Source organism: Octopus sinensis, linkage group LG8 (assembly GCF_006345805.1).
Source record: "Octopus sinensis linkage group LG8, ASM634580v1, whole genome shotgun sequence".
Lineage (NCBI taxonomy): Eukaryota > Metazoa > Mollusca > Cephalopoda > Octopoda > Octopodidae > Octopus > Octopus sinensis.
This window is the reverse complement of record NC_043004.1, coordinates 58,957,958-58,985,868: the sequence shown is the minus strand read 5'-3', so window position 1 is coordinate 58,985,868 and position 27,911 is coordinate 58,957,958. Positions and strand designations below refer to the sequence as shown.

Below are 27,911 nucleotides of genomic sequence, written 5' to 3'. Positions count from 1 at the left end.
CAGTGTCAGGGTGAGGGTACAAGCACAGACACACAGAAACACATACAGACAAACTGCCGTTTATATAGAGAGAGATAAGGCGCAGGAGTGGCTGTGTGGTAAGTAGCTTGCTAACCAACCATGGTTCCGGGTTCAATCCCACTGCGTGGCAATCTTGGGCAGTCTTCTGCTATAGCTCCGGGCAGACCAATGCCTTGTGAGTGGATTTGGTAGACGGAACTGAAAGAAGCCTGTCGTATATATGTGTGTATATATATATATATAATATATATATATATATATTATTATATATATATCTATATGTGGGTGTTGTGTGTATGTCTGTGTTTGTCCCCCTAGCATTGCTCGACAACCGATGCTGGTGCGTTTACGTCCCCGTAACTTAGCGGTTCGGCAAAAGAGACCGATAGAATATGTACTGGGCTTACAAGAATAAGTCCTGGGGTCGATTTGCTCGACTAAAGGCGGTGCTCCAGCATGGCCACACTCAAATGACTGAAACAAGTTAAGAAAGTTAAAGAAGTTAAAGAATTAAAGAATATAAGCTTAAGGCAGCGAGCTGGCGAGAAATTGCTTAGCGGCATATCGTCCATCTTTACGTTCTGGGTTCAGAATCTGCCGAGGTCGACTTTGCCTTTCATCCTCTCGGAGTTGATAAAATAAGTACCAGCTGAGCACTGGGGTCGATGTGATGATTTGATCGACTTAGCCCCTCCCACGAAATTCCTGGCCTTGTGCCAAAATTCGAAACCATCATATTATGAGGCACTGAAAAATCAAAATCCCGTCACAGATCTCTTGAATTCTTTGTCAGTGAATTTGGTCAACTAAGATTCTTCCAACCGCAGGCACGTGCACACACTTACACACACTCAATCACATTCACACACACACAATCACACACACAATCTCATATACATAATCATATTCGCGCGCACACACTCACACACACACACACACACACACACACAACACATCATTTAAAGTATTGTTTTGTATTGCAAAATAAATAAAACGCAGAAAATAAATAAAACTACAATAAATTTGGCTTCTTTTAGAAATCCAAGAGATTCTGAATGGCACACATAAACTTAAAAGGACAGGTAAGTCCTCCATAACAAACGACTTTAGTCTGCTTTTGTGCAACTAACAAAAGGTAAGCTATGTCGATAGACATAACGCTACCTCACCTGTGTTTATTAATATGTTTTACTAACTAGAAATCCTAACCTAAGTTATTGTATGTATGTTGTTTGTTCCTTCTCGAGCCACGCCTGGCTCATAAGGGCGGGTTTCCTTGGCGCCGGTCCATCGCAGGTGAGCTGCAAGATGCAGGAGGAAAGAGTTGTGGCGAAAGAGTCAGCAGAAGATCGCCATTACCTTCTGCCGGAGCCGAGTGGAGCTTAGGTGTTTCGCTCATAAACACACTCATCGCCCGGTCTGAGATTCGAACCCACGATCCCTCGACCGCAAGTCCGCTGCTCTAACCACTAGGCCATGTGCCTCTATGTATGTATGTACGTGTGTGTATATCTGCATGTATGTGTTTGAAGTTGGTTGATTGATAAGACGGTGGATTAATAAAGATTTATACTTTCTATGGTTTATTTTATAATTTTAATATATATTTAGGCTATCTCTAGAAAATTGGAAAATTCAAGAATCCGGACCAATTCCGGTTGCAAGCTTGCCGGATATTTGTTTCGGTACTGTACTTTAATGTGTTAGATTTTATCGTTATTTATTGACAGGTTTTATCTCCCCTGTCCTTTTGGAAAAGAATTCATCATTAAGATAACAATTTTCCTCTCTCCTTACAATAGCTGTTAAGATATTCCAATATCTTAACTCGGTACATTAAATATCTTAATACACATTTTACTTTTAACTTTTAGTTTAAATTTTTAGCTTTTAATTCAAATTTGTTCACTTCGCTTTTCTTACAGTTTTAAAATCATTATTATTATTATTATTATTATTATTATTATTATTGTTGTTGTTGTTGTTGTTGTTGTTGTTGTTGTTGTTGTTAGTAGTAGTAGTATAGTAGTAGTAGTAGTAGTAGTAGTTGTAGTAGTAGTAGTAGTATTCTGCCGAGGTCGACTTAGCCTTTCATCCTTTCAGGGTCGATAAATTAAGTACCAGTCGAGTACTGGGGTCGATGTAATCGATTATCCCCCTCCCCCCAAATTTCAGGCTTTGTGCCTATAATAGAAATTATTATCATTATTATTATTATTATTATTATTATCATTATTATTATTATTATTATTATTATTATTATTATTATTATTATTATTATTATTATTATTATTATTATCCTTATTATAGTATCCTTACTTAATCTTGGATCGAATAATTTATGCTTTATTTTGGCAGTTCTCTTCATAAAATTATTATTATTTCAGATACCAAAATTCTTCTTTTTTAGTTCAAAACTCATTAGAATCCGTAATACTTCAGTTCCTGATTTTCGATTTCATTATCTTATATTGGGAAACTCATAAATATTTCGTTACAAAATTCCCCTTTTATTTTTAAACCAATAATCCTTTAACTTTTGTGCGTGTGTTGTTGTTGTTGTTTTCATTTGTTTTAGTTTTGTTTTTGGTGGAGGGTTATATAAGGATTTTTATTGGACAACGTGTTATTTTGAGTTCCGCTTCGATTTTCATCATGCTTTTCTCTTTCTAATCTTTCGTTCCTTTTGTGGATTAATTAATACATTTAGAATTTAATAACCATTTTTTTTTTTAGTAGATGTTCAATTATTTCTTTTGCGTCACTTATTCGTTGTATTCAACGTCCTTAAAATTCATAACTAACTATTTTTAAAACTTTTATAACCATTTTTTGCAATCTCTAGTTCTTTGCGTCTTTGCTTCCTTATTAGAATTTGCTTGTGTTCTGCGATTAACGATTTTTGTGAAGTTTTTCAATATATTTTTGCAATGTTTTTTTTTTTATTCTTTGGCTTAGAATGTTTGATGTTCAAAACGTTTTTAGAAATATGCCAAATAATTAATTTGGGATTCAATTTGTTGCTTTTTGTTGTTATTGTTATTGTTTTTATGTATTTTAAAACTTTTTTATTCATCAGTTTTTTTCTCACTTATAAATACATACATGCATACATATGTATAAGTATATATATATGTATGTATGCATACATGTATGGATGCATGCATGCCTGTATGTATGTATATATATATATGTACATACATACATACACACATATATATATATGTGTGTGTGTATGTATGTACATATATATATATATATACATACATATATATATACACACACATATATATATGTGTGTGTGTGTGTGATTATATTTATATATATTTCAAAAATTTAATAAATACACAACAAACGGAAAATTTTACAAAATTATAACAAACAGAAAATTCGTAGCTAATTCCTCATCAGTCAACGTCAAAGAGATCATTACAATTTCTTGTCTTTAAAGTTGGTATTGTTCACTTTGGAGAAAATCCACTGGGAACTAGCTGACGAGCGTACTGGAGAATGGCAAAAGCAAATACGACGAAATGCTCACAAACATTATTTATATACATAGGCGCTGGAGTAGCTGTGTGGTAAGTAGCTTGCTAACCAGCCACATGGTTCCGGGTTCAGTCCCACTGCGTGGCATCTTGGGCAAGTGTCTTCTGCTATAGCCCCGGGCCGACCAATGCCTTGTGAGTGGATTTGGTAGACGGAAACTGAAAGAAGCCTGTCGTATATATGTAATATATATATATGTACATACATATGTGTGTGTGTGTTTGTGTGTCTGTGTTTGTGCCCCTAGCATTGCATGACAACCGATGCTGGTGTGTTTACGTCCCCGTCACTTAGCGGTTCGGCAAAAGAGACCGATAGAATAAGTACTGGGCTTACAAAGAATAAGTCCCGGGGTCGATTTGCTCGACTAAAGGCGGTGCTCCAGCACGACCGCAGTCAAAAGAGTAAAAGAGTATATGTATATGTAAATATATACACACACACACACACACATATATATACACACACCCACACACACACATATATATATATATATATAGAGAGAGAGAGAGAGAGAGAGGAGAGAGAGAATATGAGGGTGATCACTGGTGATCTAAAAGAATAGGTACGCTGGGTAAATGTTTTAACGGATTATAATGGTTCCAAGCTCGTAACTGAGACGAGAGCTATGGATCCATTTTAGGTTTCCGAATAACCAGTTATATATCTGTGAAAGAGGACAACAAACGCCGAGACATAACAAGCATCTCAATTCATGTACATTATCGTATATTATTCTTAAGTTAGTTGAAGTTTTACAGCTATTTCTGATAGGCGAGTATGCCTAAATATGGGGTACTCCATCGGAGACAAGTAGAGAATATATGAAAGATCTAGACATGGAAAATTAGCAGATAATAAACGATGAAACAGAAGAGTAAAGAATAAGGAAATAAGAAAATAATGTATATGAATTGAGATGCTTGTTATGCCTTGGCGTTCGTTGTCTTCTTTCACAAATATATATATATTAAAATTATAACTTAAGGTATCTACGAGATACCGCCATGCTGAAAATAGCAGCCAGGATCTTACTCTAAAACCACCTTAAGTTTTCATATAGCACAAGGAGAGAAGACGAAAAGACAAAATAAAACTAGTAAAAAATTACTGGATAATTCCAGATCCCGGATTTCTGATTTTGCATTTAGAAATGCTTTGCCTCATCAGTGTAATATATGCTGAGAGAAACATAAATACATATATATATATATATATATAAATACAACATACGAATACTTACGTATATGAACGTATACACAGCTCACAGCACAACTCCCATGACTTAAGGAAACATTTTTTCACGCTGAGAGTTGCTGAAGCATGGAACAAACTCCCGGCATCAGTTGTTAGTTGTCGGAGCACTGCATCCTTCAAAACTTCCATGCTTTCTGAGATTCGCCAACACTACACCTGATTTTCTCCCCTCCATACACACACAAGCATGTATCTGACTCATACATTGTTCGCTTTCCAGACATTTGTACATTACTGCATATACTCTGACAAGTTGTGGTGCACCTGAGCACTGTACACAATAATTTCATTATCATTATTATTATTATTATTATTATTATTACATATATGCACGTATGCATCATGACCAGTTTAAAATGCCCGTTTCTAAATTCCATGTGCGATATGGTTAAAACATCACCGCAGTAAATACATTGACGAAATAAATTTATATATATATATATATATGTACGTTTGTATGTATGTATGTATCTGTGTATACATGTGTATGTGTGTGTGTGTACAAAAATGTATGTATATATATATATATGTGTGTGTTTATAGATATTATGTGTCTTGGTGAGCAAAACCAATGTGGAAGCTTGTGTTACACACACAAACGTACACACACATACACACACACACAAACGTACACACACACACACATACACACACACGTACACACACACACATGCAAAGTAAGATTCATTTACAGTGACAGAACTAAATGTTTTCAAGTCTTTAGCTTTTTGCCATTCTATTCCTGTACTAAGACCCCACGGAGTTGTCTTTGCTTTACATCTTTCGCAATCGATAATATTAATACTAAACTTCTAGTCGTTAAAGCATCCAATAAAACACTTTACAACATTAGTTAACGCTCTGCGATCTGAGTTGATATCCAATTACGGTCTAGTTCACCTCTCATCTTTTCAGTTCTTTAAGCAAGACACTGTATCACTAAACTTGACTAAACAGCCGGCGATTCGAATAATTTTGTGTATTCATTTCTGAGAAATAATAACCATCGGTGAAATGGTGCAAGCGTCTTATGTAGGAGATAGTTTTTGATCTGTGATTAAAGCAAGTTCACTTCATTTTCATTGTAATAACTCTGAAAGACATGAATGCATGTTTTTCATAGAGCCTGTTATATATATATATGTGTGTGTGTATGTGTATAGGAAATTTATCAGTGTACATTCATATATATATATATATATATATATATATATAATATTATATATATATATATATGTATGTATATCTGAAGGCAGACTAGGAAAGTGAGAGAACAGATGTTTTTCCGATTCGTTTACAGCTGTTTCGTAATCTTATTAGTTATATGATAGATATTACTTTAATATTTGCATGAATATAAAGTATACATATAAATATGCGTGTACACCTACATATATGTGTGTGTGTGTGTATAGATGGGTGCTGAGAAGTAAACTAACCAAGTTTCAGCACGATTCATGCTTGTCCAAAATATCAACTCTATGTATGTATGTATGTATGTATGTATGTATGTATGTATGTATGTATGTATGTGTATGCATGCATGCATGCATACATACATACACATACACACCATACATACATACATACATACATACATACATACATACATACATACATACATACATACATACATAGTTACATTGCTGTAAAATATATTTCGTGCTGGGAGTATATTAAATAGCACACTAGATGTAATTATACGATGAGATAAAAATTACATTAGTGAATAAACACTTTTCTTCAATTTTCAAAGAAGTAAGGGAGGTAAATCTGGACATGTTTTGGTTTTATTCTGAACTCTTCACCTAACCGTATATTCCCTCATACTTGCTTAAATAGTGATGAGGAATAACTAAATGAAGGTTCAAAATAGACACATTTATTGGCATAAGAGTATAGAAACATTTGCAAAATAATCACACCATCTGCATGAAAACCAATAGTTGAGTTAGTGTTGATATAATTAATTCATAAATTATTGGAAAACAAACTAGAAATAATTATGGAATGCGAAATAAAGGATGCTAATCAATGTTTAATACTAAATTTTCATTAGTCAGTGTTTAATATCGATCAATATCACTCTACACTTCCATAATTCACTATACATAAAGTGTGAGAACTCGTAGACAAGTGGTTAAAATGTTTGGATCACGATCGGCTCAAGGGGCTTCGGCTGGGCAGTGCATCGGGTCCTTTGGCTAGGTACTTCATTTCATAGACAAATACGAGGATGCCAAATACCGTACTCTTTTACTTGTTTCAGTCATTTGACTGCGGCCATGCTGGAACACCGCCTTTTAGTCGAGCAAATCGACCCCAGGACTTATTGTTTGTAAGCCTAGTACTTATTCTATCGGTCTCTTTTGCCGAACCGCTTAGTAACGGGGATGTAAACACACCAGCATCGGTTGTCAGCGATGATGGGGTGCACAAACACAGACACACAAACACACACATACACACATATATACTCTCTCTTTTACTCTTTTACTTGTTTCAGTCATTTGACTGCGGCCATGCTGGAGCACCGCCTTTAGTCGAGCAACTCGACCCCGGGACTTATTCTTTTGTAAGCCCAGTACTTATTCTATCGGTCTCGTTTGCCGAACCGCTAAGTAACGGGAAAATAAACACACCAGCATCGGTTGTCAAGCAATGCTAGGGGACAAACACAGACACACAAACACACACGCGCATATATATATATATAATATATATATATATATATATATATATAATATATATATATATTATATATATGAAAAAACAAGTCAAAAATAGAAAATGCTAAAATAATTTTATAGTGAACATTTCAGTACCGGTTTCGGTCATTTTGAGACCTTTTCAACTGTAACGATTAAATAATTAAATTTAGAAAAATTAGAAGAAAAGTTTTTTTAAAAGAATATTTCTATAGTAGTGTTCAGATTTAAGTGGCATTCTGCCTTTCTCTGACTCCCTTGTTTGCACTTGTGTGTCGAGGTCCGTTGTGAGTTCTTGGAAGGTAGTAGAGGAAGAAGGCTGGTGGGGATGGGGGATGGGAGAATCTGGGAGTGCCCTGATGGTCGTATTTTGAATGGTCAGTGGCGGCTGGCAGTCTCAGTTCAGTTAATTCAGGAGAATATTTATATTGACAGGCTTGTTTATAGAATTAGCGTAGGTTTATAGAATTAGCGTAGGTGTTATACTAAAAAACATTAGTGACAAAGTTAAGGGGTAGGGGTGGAGAAGTAGAAGGAGAAGGAGAAGGAGAAGATGACGATGATGGTGGTGGTGGTGATGATTATGACGACCAGTGATGATAATGATGATGATGAAGAAGAAGGAGGAGAAGGAGAAGATGGTGGTGATGATGATGACGACGATGATGATGATAATGATGATGACGAAGAAGAAGAGGAAGAAGAAGAAGAAGAAAAACAGAGAAGGGGGAATATGAAGGGTGTAGTGTGTATATAGCTATGAAGGGGTCTGATTAGTAATGGATTCTATGGAGTGTAATATTTGTGTGTATATATATTTTTTTCTTTTATTCTAAAGTTGAGGTATATTAATTGTTTGTCGTAGACCCGTTTAGAAGTGGCTTGTATTTTGTAATAAAGAGATTTTCTTTACTTATTCGTTGTCTCGAGGTTGTATCGTCCCTAAATTGGTAGAGGGGGAAAATTCTGAAGTTTGGTGTTTTTTTGTTGGCGCAAGTATCTATGTGTTGGCTAAAAGCTATTTTTCTGTTTTGGGGAATTTTTATCTGGGATCTGTGCAGGGCCATTCGTTTACGCAAACCATTTTTTGTTTGGCCTATGTACTGCTCTTGAACCCGGAGCAGGTTAGTGAGTATATTAGGTTCTCCGAAGCACATGTGAAGTTGCTTTTCACTGTAAACCGTTGTCCCTGCTTGAAGGAGAACTCTGATCCCTCAATTAGATAGTCGCATATCCCGCAATTGGGTCTTCCACATTTTTTTACTGTCGGCTTCTGTGTTGAGGAGTGAATTCGGGCTTGTGTAAGGAGACTTTTCATGGATCTAGGCTGTCTTTTGCTTTTTATGATCGTGTGTGTTTGGAGGATTGCCAACCTAGTCATAGGATACCTAGAGATCAGTCTGTATCGTAAGGTTCTAGAAAGATATGGCAGCCCTTTCTCCATCTACATAGAAAACAACTGGAAGAGATATCTAGATGACTGTTTCATCCTTTGGCATAAAAATATAGAAAACTCATAGAATTCCAGAAAATTTTAAACGGACTGGACGTAAACATCCAATTCACGATGGAATATAGCCAACAACAAAACTCCCCTTCCTCGATATCCTCATTAAGAAAGCTAATAATATAATAGAAACAGACATATACTATAAGCCTACAGACTAAGCAATATCTTCCATTCAATTCATGCCACCCCAGACACACCAGGATGAATATCCCCACCTTCATCTAGCAAAAAGGATATGCACTATAGTCTCTAACGCAAACACCAGAGACACACGACTACAAGAACTAAAAGATACCCTAATCACCAGGAACTATCCACTTCACTATTGACAAGTGCATTCAACGTGCCCTTCAACTTAACATCAAGGAACTGAGACATCCCAAATCAAAGAAAAACTTACAACCAAAAGCCTTACCATACATCTCCACACACAACCCTCTCAATAACGAAGCCTTCGACACCATCCTCCACAACATACCCCTCCTAAAAAAAGACCACAGAATGAACACAATCCTCCAAACACACACGATCATAAAAAAAAAAAGACAGCCTAGATCCATGAAAAGTCTCCTTACACAAGCCCGAATTCACTCCTCAACACAGAAGCCGACAGTAAAAAAATGTGGAAGACCCAATTGCGGGATATGCGACTATCTAATTGAGGGATCAGAGTTCTCCTTCAAGCAGGGACAACGGTTTACAGTGAAAAGCAACTTCACATGTGCTTCGGAGAACCTAATATACTCACTAACCTGCTCCGGTGTCAAGAGCAGTACATAGGCCAAACAAAAAATGGTTTGCGTAAACGAATGGCCCTGCACAGATCCCAGATAAAAATTCCCCAAAACAGAAAAATAGCTTTTGCCAACACATAGATACTTGCGCCAACAAAAAAACACCAAAATTCAGAATTTTCCCCTCTACCAATTTAGGGACGATACAACCTCGAGACAACGAATAAGTAAAGAAAATCTCTTTATTCAAATACAAGCCACCTAAACGGTCTACGACAAACCAATTAATATACCTCAACTTTAGAATAAAAGAAAAAAATATATATACACAAATATTACACTCCATAGAATCCTTATTACACCCCTTCATAGCTATACTTACACCCCTTCATATTCCCCTTCTCTGTTTTTTTTCTTCTTCTTCTTCTCTTCTTCTTCATCATCATCGTCGTCGTCATCATCACCACCATCATCACCACCATCTTCTCCTTCTCCTCCTTCTTCTTCATCATTATCATCATCATCGTCGTCATAATCATCACCACCACCACCATCATCGTCATCTTCTCCTTCTCCTTCTCCTTCTTCTTCTTCTTCTTCTACTTCTCCACCCCCTACCCCTTAACTTTGTCACTAATGTTTTTTAGTATAACACCTACGCTAATTCCATAAACCTACGCTAATTCTATAAACAAGCCTGTCAATATAAATATTCTCCTGAATTGAACTGAGACTGCCAGCCGCCACTGACCATTCAAAATACGACCATCAGGGCACTCCCAGATTCTCCCATCCCCCATTCCCCACCAGCCTTCTTCCTCTACTACCCTTCCAAGAACTCACAACGACCTCCGACACACAAGTGCAAACAAGGAGTCAGAGAAAGGCAGAATGCCACTTAAATCTGAACACTACTATAGAAATATTCTTTTAAAAAACTTTTCTTCTAATTTTTCTAAATTTAATTATTTAATCGTTACAGTTGAAAAGGTCTCAAAATGACCGAAACCGGTACTGAAATGTTCACTATAAAATTATTTTAGCATTTTCTATTTTTGACTTGTTTTTTCATATATATCAACTCGTGTGTTCCTTTTCACCCTTATACATATATATATATATATATATATATATATATATATATATATATATATATATAATATATATATATATATATATATACATATATACGACGGGCTTCTTTCAGTTTCCGTCTACCAAATCCACTCACAAGGCTTTGGTCGGCCCGAGGCTATAGTAGAAGACACTTGCCCAAGGTGCCACGCAGTGGGACTGAACCCGGAACCATGTCGTTGGTAGACAAGCTACTTACCACACAGTCACTCCTGCACACTTGCCCAAGGTGCTACGCAGTTGGACTGAACCCGGAAACATATTGTTGGTAAGCAAGCTACTGGTGGATCAAGAGTGAGCCAATATCTGTGTCGGTTTAGTACTACATTGGTACCTGAAACAGTTAGCAAGATCATGGTATGTGGCATCAACATGACAAGTATGAAGGGAATACTGACTTCGGTAGGATTTGAATCCAAAATGCAAAAAGATGAAACTAAAACTGTAAAACATTTTTCCAACGTTCTACCGATTCTCCCAGTCCTTCACTCTTGAGAGAATTCGGCCTACTTCGCAGAACAGCTGGTATTCCAAGACATCACAAGATGTTGGTGCCAAGCTATCAGGCTGCTGCGACTGTTGTTGGTACTGCTGTTCCTGTTGTATATAAATATGTGTGTATGTATACGTGTGTGTGTGTGTGTGAACGTACTTGTGTGTGTGTATGTACACGCGTGTGTGTGTGTGTGTTCAAGCTCTTTAAACATATTTGTGACTGACATAATGTTAGAAATGATGATGACAATAATGGTGGAGGTGGTGGTGGTTTTGATGCTGCTGCTGCTCATAATGATGGTGCTGATGATGATGATGATGATGATGACGATGATGATAGCCACTTTATATTCACTTTTTTTCATCTTCTTTGCTGTCATCATCATTATCGTCATCACCACCACTGCCACTACTATGCATCCATCCATCATCATCATCATCGTAATCATCTCTGAATAGCACTATTTATGAAAGAACCAAACCTAATTAATTTTTGATATTTGATGTTTAGTAAACTTCTCTCTCTCTCTCTCCCTCTCCCTCTCTCTCTCTCCCTCTCTCTCTCTCCCTCTCCCCCCTCTCTCTCTCTTAGTTTCATCTTCGTTATCTTCCCTTCATTTTCAACCTCGTCTTCTTTTCCCACACTTTCTCTCTCTTTAATCACCCTCTATATTTCCCTCTCCATCTTTTCTTTCAATTACTTCACTCTACATCCTATCTCATTTTTTTCATTCTCTGACATATAAATCTTTATACATGCTTATGTGTATGTATCAGTGTACACACACTTGCACACATACACACCTATACATATATATATATATATATATATATATATAGCAATAATAATTCTCTAAATGAGATATATATATATATACATATATATAATAGTTAAACAGGACGTTAGACATTAAGGCAAGGCAAATATCTCAAGTCATGTACAATATATTATAGGAAGAAATTTAAAATCTTAACAGCTGTTTCTGGGATATCCCTGAGTATGGGTTATTCCATTATCGGAGACAAATGGGGGGAAAAAAATATGGAAAATATATTCTGTAATCCGTTTCAGCACTTACCTAATGTACCTAATCGTTTAGATCACCTGTGAACTAAACTCCTATACTTTGTATATATAGTGGCTGTGTGGTAAGTAGCTTGCTTACCAGCCACATGGTTCCGGGTTCAGTCCCACTGTGTGGCACCTTGGGCAAGTGTCTTCTACTATAACCTCGGGCCGACCAAAGCCTTGTGAGTGGTTTTTGTAGACGGAAACAGAAAGAAGCCCGTCGTTCCTTCCTTCTCCCCCTTCCCCCTCCTCTTCTCCTCTTTCCTTCTCCCCCATCACCCTCACCCCTCATCTCATCTCCCCCTCTCATCTCTCCTCTCTCTCCCCCTTACCTCCCCCTCCTCCCCTCTCCCCCTCATCTCCTCTCTCTACACTACACCATACGACTTTACACATCACATCATATATACATACACACATCCAGACCTCTCATACGCACTACATACTCTCTCATACACACACACACTCTATGTTGGGGCGAGGTCATTTAACCCTATTATCTCCCCTAATTTCGCTCTTGCGTCTCACGTTTGATCTTTGACTTCTGGCCGAAATCAGATCGGCATGTTGATTCGCTAGCTTCTGCACGCATTTTTTTTCTCTCCTTGTTTCTCTCCGTGTTTCTTTTCTGTGCATCTTTCTGTTGAAGAGCGTAGGCTCCTCAAAACGTAAAAGACTTGTTTTATTTATATTCCTGAGCGCCATACTAATACAATTGTTTGTTTGTATTCCACCTGCCTTCGTCTTTTGTTTATTTTCATAAAGCTTCCCGTTATATATATATATATATATATGTGTGTGTATAGGTTTGTGTGTCTGTGTTTATCCTCCCAACAACGCTTAACAACCGATGCTGGTGTGTTACATCCCCATAACTTAGCGGTTTTGCAAAAGAGACCGATAGAATAAGTACTAGGCTTACAAAGAATAAGTCTTGAGGTCAATTTACTTGACTAAAGGAGGTGCTCCAGCATGGCCACAACTGCGAGTCCACTACCTTAACCACTGGGCCATTGCACCTCCACATATATGTAATATATGTATGTATTTATATGTATTTATGCGTAGGAATACATGTGTGAGTACACATACATATACTCACACATGTATGTACAATACATAAATCTATCTATGAGATATACATTCCTGCATTCACACACACACATACACACACACCACACCCCAATACAATAGAACAATAATAGTCAATAAGTTTGTGGAATCAATTTACATTTAAAAGAGTGTTGATTGGTAATGATCGAATCTAATTGTTGGTGAGTAGGAATTGGCTGTGAGATATCGATATATTATTCTATAGCATAGATAATTGACATAATTTGATTGTGGCTATAATTAACTCGCACCTCTTCATATAATGCTGCTCTTTCATTTCCAGTGCTAACAAGCATAATTACTTTTGTCTATGAATGTACGTGTGTGTGTGCACGTGTGTGTGTGTGCACGTGTGCATATGTGTTTGATTCAAAGCAAGAGAGCCAAGGAGAAAAAGAAAGAAAGGTGTGGAAGAATGAGTAAGGGTAAGAGAGATACAAAGCAAGGAGGGGAGGAAGAAGAAGGGAGGAAGGGTGATGAAGAAGAGGATGGGTGCAGAAGAAAAGGCTTAATATTATATGGAACCATAAAAGTAGCAAGCTGGCAGAATCATTAGCACACCAGGCTAAATGCTTAGCAGGATTTTGTCTGTCTTTATGTCCCGGGTTCAAATGCTGTCGAGGTCGACTTTGCCTTTCATCCTTTCGGGGTCGATAAATTAAGTCCCAGCTGAGCACTGGGGTCGATGTAATCGATTTCTTTCTACCCCTGAAATTGCTAGCCTTGTGCTAAAATTTGAAACCAATATATGGAACTAAAGAAGTAAATAAAGTAAAAGAGATAAGAGAGAGGGAGATGAACAGAGAGTGAAAGAGATAGGGTGAGAGATGAGAGTTAACCAAAGAAAATATTGTTTTATTAAATAGTTTTACATGGAAGCACGTGGCTTAGTGGTTAGGGTGTCAGCACCATGATCGTAAGATTTTGTTTTCATTTCCTGGACCGGGCGATGCGTTGTGTTGTTGAGCCAAACACTTCATTTCACGTTGCTCCAGTCCACTCAGCTGGCAAAAATGAGTAACACTGCGATGGACTGGCGTCCCATCCAGCTGGGGAACACATACACCATTGAAACCGGGAAACTGGACCCATGAGCCTGGCTAGGCTTTAAAAGGGCACATTTATTTTTATGCTGCAATGGACTGGCATCCCGTCCAGCTGGGGGGAACACATATGCCACAGAAACCGGGAAACCAGGCCCATGAGCTAGGCTTGAAAAGGGTGAAAAAAGGAAAAAATAGTTTTACCAAAATGTAAATGGAGAATACAGTGTGAGAGTGTATATGTGTGTGTACATATATGAATATATGCATATTTGTGTGTGAGTGTGTGTGTGTGTGTGTAAATATATATATATATATATATACACACACACATATACACACACACACACACACAGCGGTGGGCACTTAAATGCAAAACAAAGTTGTGAAAATAGTAATCGAATACCAAAGGCAGAATAATATGCTTTTATTAAAGCTACAAAATTACCTCAAAAACTGATACTCCGAGTTTCACATTCCCATTCGTCAGACAGTTGTGATGAAAATGATATATATATATAATGATAGATATATACATGTTATATATATATATATATGATGACTATTTTCTCTTTTTCACCAGGCCGCTGGTTGCGATAAATTTCTATTGAATTTTTTTGCTACCCTAAATTGACTATATATATATATAATATACATATACACATCATCATCATCATCATCATCATCGTTTAACGTCCGTTTTCCACGCTAGCACGGGTTGGACGGTTCGACCGGGGTCTGGGAAGCCAGGGGCTACACCAGGCTCCAGTCTGATCTGGCAGAGTTTCTACAGCTGGATGCCCTTCCTAACGCCAACCACTCCTCGAGTGTAGTATGTTTTATATATATATATATGATATATATATACATGTTATATATATATATATGTGTATATATATATACACACACATATATATATAACGTGTATATATATATATATATATATATATATATAAGAATGTCATGCACATAATAAATGGCACACCCCATGCTTATAACAAGTTCCATTTATAATCCTCATCCACCCACCCCATTATGCAGCAGCAGTAAAAACCTACAAGTTATCTTTTAATCTTTAATCAGAGGCAGTGAAGTTGTGAACATAAAGCTATGCTCTATAGCAACGGTTCTCAAGTGAGGTCCGTATGGCCCTCGGGAGTCCAAATAAGATTTTGTTACAATTTTTGTGCATTACACAATTTTTGTATACAATTCCTAATAATACTTAATTATAAACATATAATGGAACTTTTTAATAACTTCAAAAGGCTACGAGGATCCAGTTAGAGCTAAATATTAATTGAAGGGTCCACAGGCAACAAAATGTGGTTGAAAACCCATTGCTGTATAAAGATATGAGTCTTTAAGTCCCGATATCTTTCGTCCTTTTCTGGGATCAATAACAATAAGTTACAGTGGCTGACCATCTGCCTCACCAAAACATGTGGCACATGGACAAAAATGCCCTGCACTAAATGTGAAATAAAGCGCATGCACAATGTTCCACATGGTGGAATCAAACCTAGAATTATTTGATTGTAAAGTGAACTTTTGAACCAAATAATACAAGGAGGGTAGTTGTGCTCCCCTTTCTAAAATATGTGACATCCTTAAACTGTGGAATTCAAAATTTAGGTTGGTGTTCCATGTACAAAAATGCCATGCTGGAGCTATGGTGGAAAACACTAACCCAGTGTGCTGCGCTCTGGGATTGAGTCTAGAACCACATGCTTACAAAATAAACTCTTTACTGACACAGTCAAGCCAGCACCTATTTTATTTAATACAAGCAATACGACTTGGATGAGAGATAATTTAATAGAAGACTTAATTGAATTAGTTAATAGAGTTAATAGAATATAAGACAAGAAGATTGTGTGACATTAGTTGAAGTTAATCAAATCATTAAAGTGTTATAAGTTATTATGCGTTTGTTAGAAATAAGTAGTCAACAAATAACTTCAAAGAAAAGAGTGGAATCTGCAACCAATTGAAAGAAAGCCTGCTTGGTGTGAGAATGTTTGGTAAATAGAGTTAAATTGACATTTAGTGTGGTAAATATATTAATGTTAAGTGGAGTTAATAGATAATTGGTTGGTCGGCTGTTTATCATTCCGCAGGCCAGTTCTGATTAAGCAGACCAAGATCTTATTTTTAAAGATAGCAGGGTGTGATTTGAGGAAGATTCAGCTGCTAAAACGAGATGAGTAGATTCAAATGGAAAAGAAAAACATGAAAACAACACAACAAATGGTATCTATGGTAACTCGAGATTTACTTGGTATGGAAATAAATGTTAAACACTACTATTTATAGTAGAACTGACATTTAATGTAGTAAATATATTGGTTTCAAATTTTAGTACAAGGCCAGCAATTTCAGGGGGTGGGGCTGAGTCAATTACCTATGCTCAACTGGTACTTATTTTATTAACCCCAAAAGGATGAAAGGCAAAGGCAACCTCGGTGGAATTTGACATCAAAGCACAAAGACAGATGAAATGTCACTAAGTATTTTGTCCACCATACTACTGATTCAGCCAGCTCACCGCCTAAATGTGAATTCTTATATAGGCTTGGGAATATACCTCGCTCATGTTATTTGTGGTCATGACTCAAAGTTAGAAATCAGTAATTTAAGTGGGGCTGGGGGGGGGGAAAGAACAGTGGAGTCACAAATAACAGAGAAGTTCTCTGTCTGTTGGTATTGAATCTTTTTTTTTTTATTTTAAATATGCAAATTATGATGGAAGTCAACTCATGTCTGAGACCATTATTGAGGCACCGACAGTTGTGCTTAAAGAGCAGCAACAATGAAGGATACAACCATCAGGCAACTACTGAGTATTGGTTTTTATCTCACTTATGCCCCCCCACCAGCCTCATGGGACCTTCAAAATGTCATTGGCACTACGTTTCCTGTTTTCTATTGACTTGCTACTCCCTTTAATAATTCTCTATTCCAGTGGTTTTCAACCAGAGTTCCGCGGAACCTTAGGGTTCCGCCAGTACAGTCCAGGGGTTCCGCAAGAAGTTACAAAACTGCTAAAATCAGCAGTAATTTTTAATTCTCCTGTGCAGATATGTGTGCATAAGACTATTAAATTATTGCACAGGGGTTCCTTGAGCCAGTGGAATGTTTACTTGGGGTTCCGCTCCAGGAAAAGGTTTGAAAAGCACTGCTCTATTCATGTATACTCCTATGTGAACTACAGAATTTATAAAATCAAAACAGAAAAAAAATTCTTCGTTTATTCTTCATACCATTTTGTATTTACTTTGAACATTGAACTAACTCTAAAAAAGAAAGCAATTACCTGTATTTGTTCTGCAATGTTTTCTAATCGTTTGTTCATCTGTAAAGCTTACACTTATATTGACAGCATCCCTTTAACAAATATTCATCATATTTTATCTGGAAAACTTTATTTCATCAAATACACAGAAACATAGAAAGAAGGCGAAACATGCCAGATCTGAGATTTGCTCAATTCTATACATAAATAACCATGTCTTTTATTATTATTTCTTATATTTAATGTAAAATATTCCATTTTTATTATTTTTATCTTTTCTTTTTCTTTTGAATTAAATTACTTCAGCTCAAACTGAAGTTATTGCAATTTTCAATTTAACATTTTATTTACAAATAACTACTTAAGAATCACTGCTATTTTCTTCTCGTTATTCTTTTATTTACTTAGTTATGTATGTATGTATTTATTTATTTATTTATCCATTTACTTCTTTAAATATCTAAATATATATGTCTGGTTGTTTAGGTAGGGACTGGCTGTGTGTGTTTTTTTTTTCCTTTTTGTGTATGTGTTTTATTTTTCTAACTTCAACAAAGATTAAGTGACAGACTTCATCAAATGTTTATGTCAATCAATAAGATCAAAGATCTAAGAATACTGGACATTAACCAACAGGCAAAACCTACAGAAATATGGTAATTAAAATATATTCTATTGCATATATTTTTGTTTCATACTATTTGTTTTGTTTTTTTTATTTTTCAGCAAAGAAACAGGTTGACAGCCAGGAATTAAAGCTATCTAATCGAGATGAAAAGAAACTCTCTAGGGAATGTCTGAAAGATGATAAAATTTTACCGCCCCGTGAATTAACCCTCACTAAAGGAACACATGCGCCACCTATTGGCAAGCAGTCGGTAAGAGAATATTTTAGTATATACTAGCAGTATCGCCCGGCGTTGCTCGGGTTTGTAAGGGAAATAACTATATAAGCATTTTTAGAGATGTAAAGTATAATAGCCATCTCAATATGGCTAACCACATAGGTGGGGGTGTTACTGTAGCTTTTTACGTTCTGAGATTTAATAATAAATTTTTAGAGAGTTACTTCCCTTATATATGCCAAAAATGCATTAAAAATGGAAAAAATTGATGGTAAATTTTTTTTTAAATCGTAGACTCATCATAGACGCACGCTAATACCCAGAAGGGCTCGATATGAATCACGACTATAAGATACCCGGTTTTGGTTAAACTGCACCGCAAAATGTGGGAGTAGTTAGGAATCTAAATCGTAGGAGACAGACAGCACACAACCTCACTTTTATATATAAAGATATGTGTTAATTATGAGAGAGACATACAGACAGACAGACAGACAAAGGGAAGTGAAAGGACAAGAAAGAATGAGAACGGGTTGCAATCAGTAAAAATATGTCTCTTGTCTTTCAAAACACTGTTTTCTCAAAAGAGAACAGAGGAATGGGTGTGCGGATTTCAGGTGTTTAGTTTACAAACATGATACACTAAGTTCAACCCCTCTGCTTGACAGCACTTGAGCAAGAGCCTTCTAGAAATCATCATCATCATCATCATCATCATCATCATCGTTTAACGTCCGCTTTCCATGCTAGCATGGGTTGGACAGTTCAACTGGGGTCTGGGAAGCCAGAAGGCTGCACCAGGCCAGTCAGATCTGGCAGTGTTTCTACAGCTGGATGCCCTTCCTAACACCAACCACTCCGTGAGTGTAGTGGGTGCTTTTTATGTGCCACCGACACAGATGCCAGACGAGGCTGGTGAACGGCCACATTCGGATGGTGTTTTTTTGTTATGTGCAATGGACACAGGTGCCAGACGAGGTTGGTGAATGGCCACGCTCGGATGGTGTTTTTTATGTGCACTGGCACAGAGGCCAGGCGAGGCTGGCATGGCCACGATCGGATGGTGTTTGTTACGTGCCCACAGCACGGAGGCCAGTCGATGCGGTACTGGCTACGGCCACGTTCGGATGGTTTTCTTATGTGCCACTGGCACTGGTACCACAAAAATACAAATTCCATTGATGTTCATCGATTTTGATTTGATTTGATTCAAAATATTTCTGAGAGGACAGAAACTGTACATCTATTCATATGTGTGTGCATGTGTGTGTGTGTGTGTGTGTGTGTGCATGTGTGTGTGTGTGTGTGTACATGTGCATGTGTGTGTGTACGTGTGCATGTGTGTGTGTGTATGCACAGACATACAGACATAGATATATATATATACACATGTACATATACCTGTGTGTGTGTGTGTGTGTGTGTGTGTGTGTGTATGTAATGATAAGCACAGAATTGTTATTTTAAGCTTTATAAAACATACACATGTTTCAGGAACTCGATGTTGTTATTATGCAAGGCACTTACCTAGATTGTATTATACTGGCTTACCTCCTCAGTGTTAGCAGCAAAACATGATGAAATTAGTGGGATGCACGTACATTAAGTGGATGAATTCTTCTCACACATCTCTGCACACAAACATTGCCAACACATTATATGTTTTCCTTTAATCACTTCGTCCATTTACTTTAGATAGGGCTTTTAGGAATAGTGGTCGCTACCTGGCACTTGAGATCTAATTTATACTTCAAGCCAGTTTTCAAAGCAAAATGAGTTTGACACCCATGTGTTACTCATCTTATGTTGGAAATACACATTTTGTCACTGTGAGTAATATTCTTCCTGTGTTAATGCCACACTAAAGGCACCTTGTGCCAATGCTGCTGCATATGAAGCACCTGTGCTGGTGCCATGTATAAAGCACACAACACATTCTGTAAAGTGGCTGGCATTAGGAAGGGCATACTGCCAAAGAAACCGTACCATAACAGACAATTGGAGCCTGGTGCAGCACTTCAAGCTAGCCAGCTCTCCTATCAAACCATCCAACACATTCCAGCATGGAAAACGAACTTTAAATAATATTGATGATGATGATGATGATGATGATGATGATGATGATGATGATGATGACGACGATGATGACAAGGTCTGAAATTTGTTGCGAGGAAACTAGTTGACTACGTCAATCCCAGTGCTCGACAATTCCAAAAGACTGAAATGCAAAGTCAACTTTGACCGAATTTGAACTCAAATCATAAGAATGGACAAAATACTCAGCAGCATTTCTCTTCAGTGTGCTGACAGTTCTGCTCACTCACAACCTTTATGGTGTGAAATATCAAGAAGAGTTACATTTAAAAAAATTTTTCTTTTACTTGTTTCAGTCATTTGACTGCGGCCATGCTGGAGCACCGCCTTTAGTCGAGCAAATCGACCCCGGGACTTATACTTTTGTAAGCCCAGTACTTATTCTATCGGTCTCTTTTGCCGAACCGCTAGGTGACGGGGACGTAAACACACCAGCATCGGTTGTCAAGCAATGCTAGGGGGACAAACACAGACACACAAACATATACACACACATACACATATATATATATACATATATACGACAGGCTGCTTTCAGTTTACGTCTACCAAATCCATTCACAAGGCATTGGTCGGCCCGGGGCTATAGCAGAAGACACTTGCCCAAGATGCCACGCGGTGGCACTGAAGCCGGAACCATGTGGTTGGTAAGCAAGCTACTTACCACACAGCCACTCCTGAAATACTTTTAAATACAAATATAATATTTCTTTTCAAATATTATCTTACTTACACAAAATAATGGAATGAATACTTTCAAAATATAAATATTTATTTAATTAAAATATAAGTGATTAAATCAAATTTGTATATTTACAATCAATAACAGTAATACTGTTTTACTATCAATTAATTAGAGATGTTTCATATTGATTAATTCTGTATAAATTCAGACATGGCTGTGTGGTTAAGAAACTTGATTTGCAACCACATGGTCTTAAGTTCAATTCCAGTCTGTGGCACATTGGACAAGTGACTTCTGCAGTATTCTTGACCTGACCAATGCTTTGTGAATGATTTTGGTAAATGGAAACTGTATGGGGGTATGTTATTTACACATACATACATATATATCTTTTACTTGTTTCAGTCATTAGACTGTGGCCGTGCTGGGACACCACTTTGAAGAATTTTTTGTCGCAGGAATCAACCCCAGTACTTTAATTTTTAAGCCTGGTACTTATTCTATCAGCCTCTTTTGCCGAACTGCTAAGTTACAGGGACATTAACACACCTGCACCTGTTGTCAAGTGGCGGTGGGGAAAAGACACATACACATGCACACACACACATACACACATACACAGATACACAAATACATGTGTGTGTGTAAGACAGGCTTCTTTCTGCTTCCATCTACACATACAGATATATACAACGGGGGCTTCTTTTAGTTTCTGTCAATCAAATCCACTCATGAGGCTATAGTAGAAGATACTTATCCAAAGTGCCATGCAGTGGGGCTGAACCCAGAACCATGTGGTTGGGAAGCAAACTTGTTACCACACAGCCACACCTTTGCCTGTATAGGATGATGATCTTATATCTTATTCTTTTATTCACCTGTTTAACAGATGCTTTACTTTCTCTTTCTTCTTTCTTTTATTTTCAGAATGCTGCAGTGACAGTAGGAGGCAGTAGCAGTAGCTTAGTGGTTGGTGGAGGGAACGTCGTCAGTGGTGGTAGTATTGGTGGTAGTATTGGTGGTAGTAGTAGTTGCATTAGTGGAAGTGGTGTTGGTGGAAGTAGTGGTGGAGGTGGAGTGAGTGGCCGAGTCAGCAATGTCGGAGTCAGTTTGGCTGGAAAGACATTGACGACAGGTGGGACGACAATCGTGTCACCAATCAGCTCACCTGTGCTACTTGGGGACTACGGTCATCTGGAAGCGCACATGCCCCTTAGTCGGCACCACCAAGTGCAACTGCTACGCCAGCAACTTGAGCAGCAACAGCAACAAACACAAGTTGCTATTGCTCAGGTTCATCTCCTGAAGGACCAACTAGCCGCTGAGACAGCCGCGCGTATAGAAGCACAGGTAAGAACATTCAGACTTAAAAAATCAAAGTAACCAAAAAAAAAAAAAAAGGGTTAAGCAACCTATATAACCTTTGAAACTTTTTCATTTTTTGGAATTGCCAGAAAATTTTTGAAAATTTGTCTTCTACACATGAGAATTCATATGATTATAAGAAAAAAATACTTTTTCTTTTAGATTTTTTACCCCCTCCCTTAAATCCTAAAAGTTCCAATCTCTTTCAAATTTAATTTTTTTAAATCAGAGTTTAATATATGGACAGTCCAAATTTTTTGCTTAAATCCCAGGAATGGACCACCCTTGAGTGCATCGTCATTCCATTAACCCTTTCATTACTGTATTTATTTTGAGATGCTCTGTGTTCCTTTCAATTATTTTAAATATAACAAAGAATTTAGTAACATAACTTAGTCATCATTAAGTCATCATTGGGAACATAAATTGGGACTAAGTTTTGGTGGAATATTTTAATTCAAAACTTATGAAAACAAAACATTTGTACTACAGATCCACAGCCGGTTTCAGCCGGGTTGGTAACAAAAGGGTTAAATGTGTTTATGAGGAGAAAAATATTGAAAACATCAAAAATTTCTTTTTTTGCATAATGGTATGAATTCCTGTATAGAACACAAAATTGCAAAAATTTTCTGATTGAAAAGCTATGAAGGGTTATTTGGGGAGCTTAAGCCAGAATTCCACCCCCAAAAAATATGAGCGTGTGTGTGTGTGTGCATATAGTGTAGGCATGGTTGTGTGGTTAAGATACTTGCTTTGCAACTCCTTGATTTTGGGTTCAGTCTCACTGCACAGCACTTTGGGCATGTGTCTTCTGTGGCCCTGGACTGACCAATGCCTTGTGTGTGGACTTGATTGATGGATACTGTGTGGAAACTCATTGTGTGTGTGTGTGTGTGTGTATGCATGCTTGTGTGCATGCATGTGCGTGTTTGCATGTATGTGTAAGTGAGTATATGTATCTATCACCAGGAAAAGAAAAGGTGAGAGATAAGGTGGGAAATGAAAGAGAGTGAGAGATATACAGAGAGAGAGAGAGAGAGAGAGAGAGAAGGAAAGATAGTGAGAGATATACAGAGAGAAAAAGAATGAACAAGAGTGAGAAATATACAGAGAGAGGGTGACAGAGAGTGAGAGAGATTCAGCAAGAGAGAGAGAGAGAGTGAGAGAGAGAGGAAGAAACAAAGAGCAGTAACAAGGAAACAGAAGCAACTCTTTTTTCATGTCTTCTTTCTAGGCTCGATCTCATCAGTTACTGCTTCACAATCGGGACCTTCTCGATCACGTGGCCCAGCTAATTAGTCGGATGCAAGATCTAGAGATGAAGGCCGGTGGATTTACTGCAAGTTCAGAGCAACTTTATCAAACAACATTACAGGTAAGTGACACAAACTGGAAATTTTCATTCCTCTTCTTTTCCGTTGTTTTAATTCAGTGTTTCTGATAGATGAGGAAAGACACTAGAAAGACTCAGGTGGCAGGCCCAGTAAGTTGTTGTGACAATCCTGTATATATGTGTGTGTGTATGTATGTGTTTATGTATGTGTGTAGATGAGTTTGCACATAAGAAAATTTTATTTCATTGATAAAGCAAACACTCTACCCTTAAAAAACCTCAACAGGATCAATAAGTAACTGTTATTCTAAATCTTATATTATAAAAGAGAAACTAATCTCTGTCTGTCTATCTGTAACACCATCTGTATTGAGAGAGAGAAGGGGAGGAGAGAAAGTTATTGAGAGAGAATACAGTGAGAGAGACAGAGAGAGAGTGTGTGTGTGTGTATAAAAGATAGATAAATAGGTAACATTGTCACCTTAGTAACTAACAAATTTTGATTAAAAACGTGGGAATTTTAAGTGCAAGTCTGTCGACACAACACAACACAGACTTCAAACAAAGTCTATATGTATATATAATACATACAGTTTCTCTTCAGTTGTATGTGTGTGTGTGTGTGCTTCTGTATGTCCTTCAACATAGAAACAACACAAAAGACTTTTACTTTGAAGAATTTATGAAGGTACATACATGATTAACAAATATTTTTACAGCAGTGTTGAGATGGACAACAACCTAATATTGATAATTCATATATGATGGCTATTACACAATTAAAGTATTGATTATTTTAAAAATCTCATCCATTTTCTCTTTTGTTCCCTTTAGATTCCTGTCTTGCCTGATCCGACGACCCCTCAGTCTGGTCCTGTCTATCTGCCTGACTTCCGGGATGTAGACAGTACCTACTTAAACTCAATTCCGGAAACTGCCTTGTTTGAGAATACCAAAACAGAACAAGACACAGATTCTCCGGACAGTGGTCACAGAGAAATGTCGTCTGATAGTCTATCTTGCAATCTGACCAGTGGTTTGGACTCTAAGAGTTGGCAGTACAATAGTTATTGCCGATACCCATTGGCTCAACAGATTAAAATGAGCCACAACAATCAGCAACAACAACAACAATTGCATAATCACAATGTTCCTCTATATCAACAGCAACAAAAACAGCAACAACACAACAACAACAACAACAACAACAACAACATGTACATAGCAACAAAGTTCATATTAACAGTAATGGTGTTAGCATTAATAGTAGTGGCAGCAGCAGCACCCACAATAACAACAACAACAACAGCAACAACAACAACAATATTAACAACACCAATGCCAACAACAACAACAACAACAACAGCACCACGACCATGAACAACATTGAATACAACATGAACAACAACAATAATAACAACACCTATAATCCATTCACAAAGTGTTCGCCTAAAAAACGAGATGATATCAAAATCATTACCCCAGTGCCAGCTCAGGATGCAAGTGGCAATCGCCTTGAATTGAAACTAAACGTAGCACCAAAGTTGGATCCACCGCCCAAATACTCAAGAACGTCGCGCCCTCTGTCGGCCGACTTAGACAGCCTTTCTTCAAACTATAGAGATAGCAATGCAAACACACAACAGCTGAATAAGAGGAACCAGCTATCGGATAACATGTATTATTCTTCTTCTTTAACCAATTCGGCCTTGTTGAATCCCACACAGCATCGACCAGGAACAATTGAAAGTTACCAGTCGACAGAAAGTAACCACATCACACCTTTATCATCCTTGTCGTTGTCATCATCGTCATCGTCTTCATCGTCGTCGTCTTCTTCTTGCTCATTTTCAGCTTCTACTTCGACATCGTCTTTGTCAGGTAGGATGTCAATTGGCAAAGGGACACCTGGTCAAATGGCGACGACAACAACGACGGCGTCAACAGCGACAGCACTATCAACAACAACGCCGATCCCAGGGGCTTTATTATCGACGACGACCACCAGCACAACAGCCACAACAGCTTTATCAACTAACGCAACAACAATAACCACGTCAACTTCAAATTACCTGTTGAAAAACAAAATCCACGTGAACAACCTCAGTTTGGGGGGTTCGGTCCCGACTAGTTGTATTTCGTCTACAGTCGCAAACATAACTGCAAATGGCAGCAACCATGGAGTGAGAGGTGGCAGTAATACTAGTAACAGCAGTAATGGCAGCTGTAGCAACATTAATAGTGGCTGTGGTAACAAACTCAGTTTAAACGATGCTAATAATAAGAGCTATGTTCCTACATTGAGCTCCTTTGCATCATCGGCCTTCGTGTCTTCAAAGGCACCGGCTAAGACCACATTTACACCACGAACAAAACAACAACAACAACAAAAACAACAACAACAACAACAGCCACAACAGCAATCTAAAGCCATTAACATAGAGAAAAAGCCATCTTCTTATGATGAGATCTGCCCCCAATTACAACCGAGCAGTAACTCGGAAGATGATGATAATTCAGAAGATTCGGGTCTGCCACTTGTGCACCAAGCACCCAGGAGACTTGATTCAATGACTTTCGATGAGTTCGAAGCTCTGAGTAGTTGAAACTTAAAAACAAACAAAAAACAAGACAAAAAACACAAAAACAGCTAATATATATATAAAAAAAACACAAAAAAGCAACATAAAGCAAGGAAAATTTTTAAAATTTACGGTAAACAAGCAAGGAAAAATAAAACAAAATATATAATATATATATGTATATATACATATATACATGCATGCATATATATATATATATATATATATACATATATATATTTAACAAAGCTTGGTAATGAATCCAGAGATGGAAAAAAAAGTGTTAATCAAGGTTGAAACGATAGAAATCATAATAATTATTATTAATATTAATATTATTGTTATGGTTATAGACAAAGCAAGTAACTCAATTGGTTACACCCACCCCACTCCCACCCCGTTGCTCCCTTCTCCACTTCTGTCGAATTCTGTCGGGGGTTTCTGCCCGTTCAACATACCTGTTCTTTCTTTACCCAGTCGACCCAGCCTATCCTATTTACTGACACGGTTTACCCTGGCAACCATCTCATTACGGGTAGATCGTTCTTTAACAACAACAACGCCAACGACAACAGCAACGAGAACAACAACAACAACAATAACGGTTACAGCCATCATCGATGAAAACCTTAATTCAGACAACGCTGCTTCAGGGGGTGGGGCAAGAAGGCCTTTGCGAGGAAATGTAAGTAATGGCAAGCGCAGTAGTCACCATCATCATCAGCATCATCATCATCATCATCAACATCATCATCACTGTCATCGACAATAACAACAACATGGACAGCAACGATTATGAAGAGAGCTATTGGCAAAGTTTGAAATAAGAAGTTATTTTAGATTTTAAAATGATACGATAAAATAACGAGGGAAAAAAAATTAGAGAAATACTTCAAATTAATTCAGTCGTCAAATGGATCAACAATAATGACTGTGTTTAGACAGGAGTTCATAATGTAGTTTGTTTGAAAGATTTTATTATTATTATTATTATTATTGTTATTATTATTATTACTTTGTTGTTTTTGCAATGTGGCGTCTGACAATGTGTATTTCAGAATACCAGTATACGTATT

General features: G+C 37.3%; 1 protein-coding gene across 1 annotated transcript; it reads left to right on the top strand.

The window, feature by feature from the left end:
- Positions 1-1,054: 1,054 nt before the first annotated feature.
- On the top strand, positions 1,055-26,923 carry LOC115214822 (hybrid signal transduction protein dokA-like). Its single transcript, XM_029783852.2, is given in 6 exon segments — positions 1,055-1,103; positions 18,655-18,806; positions 22,480-22,902; positions 24,155-24,295; positions 25,088-25,631; positions 25,634-26,923. Coding segments are annotated over 4 exon segments (2,055 nt in total). The 5' UTR covers positions 1,055-1,103; positions 18,655-18,806; positions 22,480-22,758; the 3' UTR covers positions 26,860-26,923.
- The last annotated feature ends 988 nt before the right edge of the window (positions 26,924-27,911 follow it).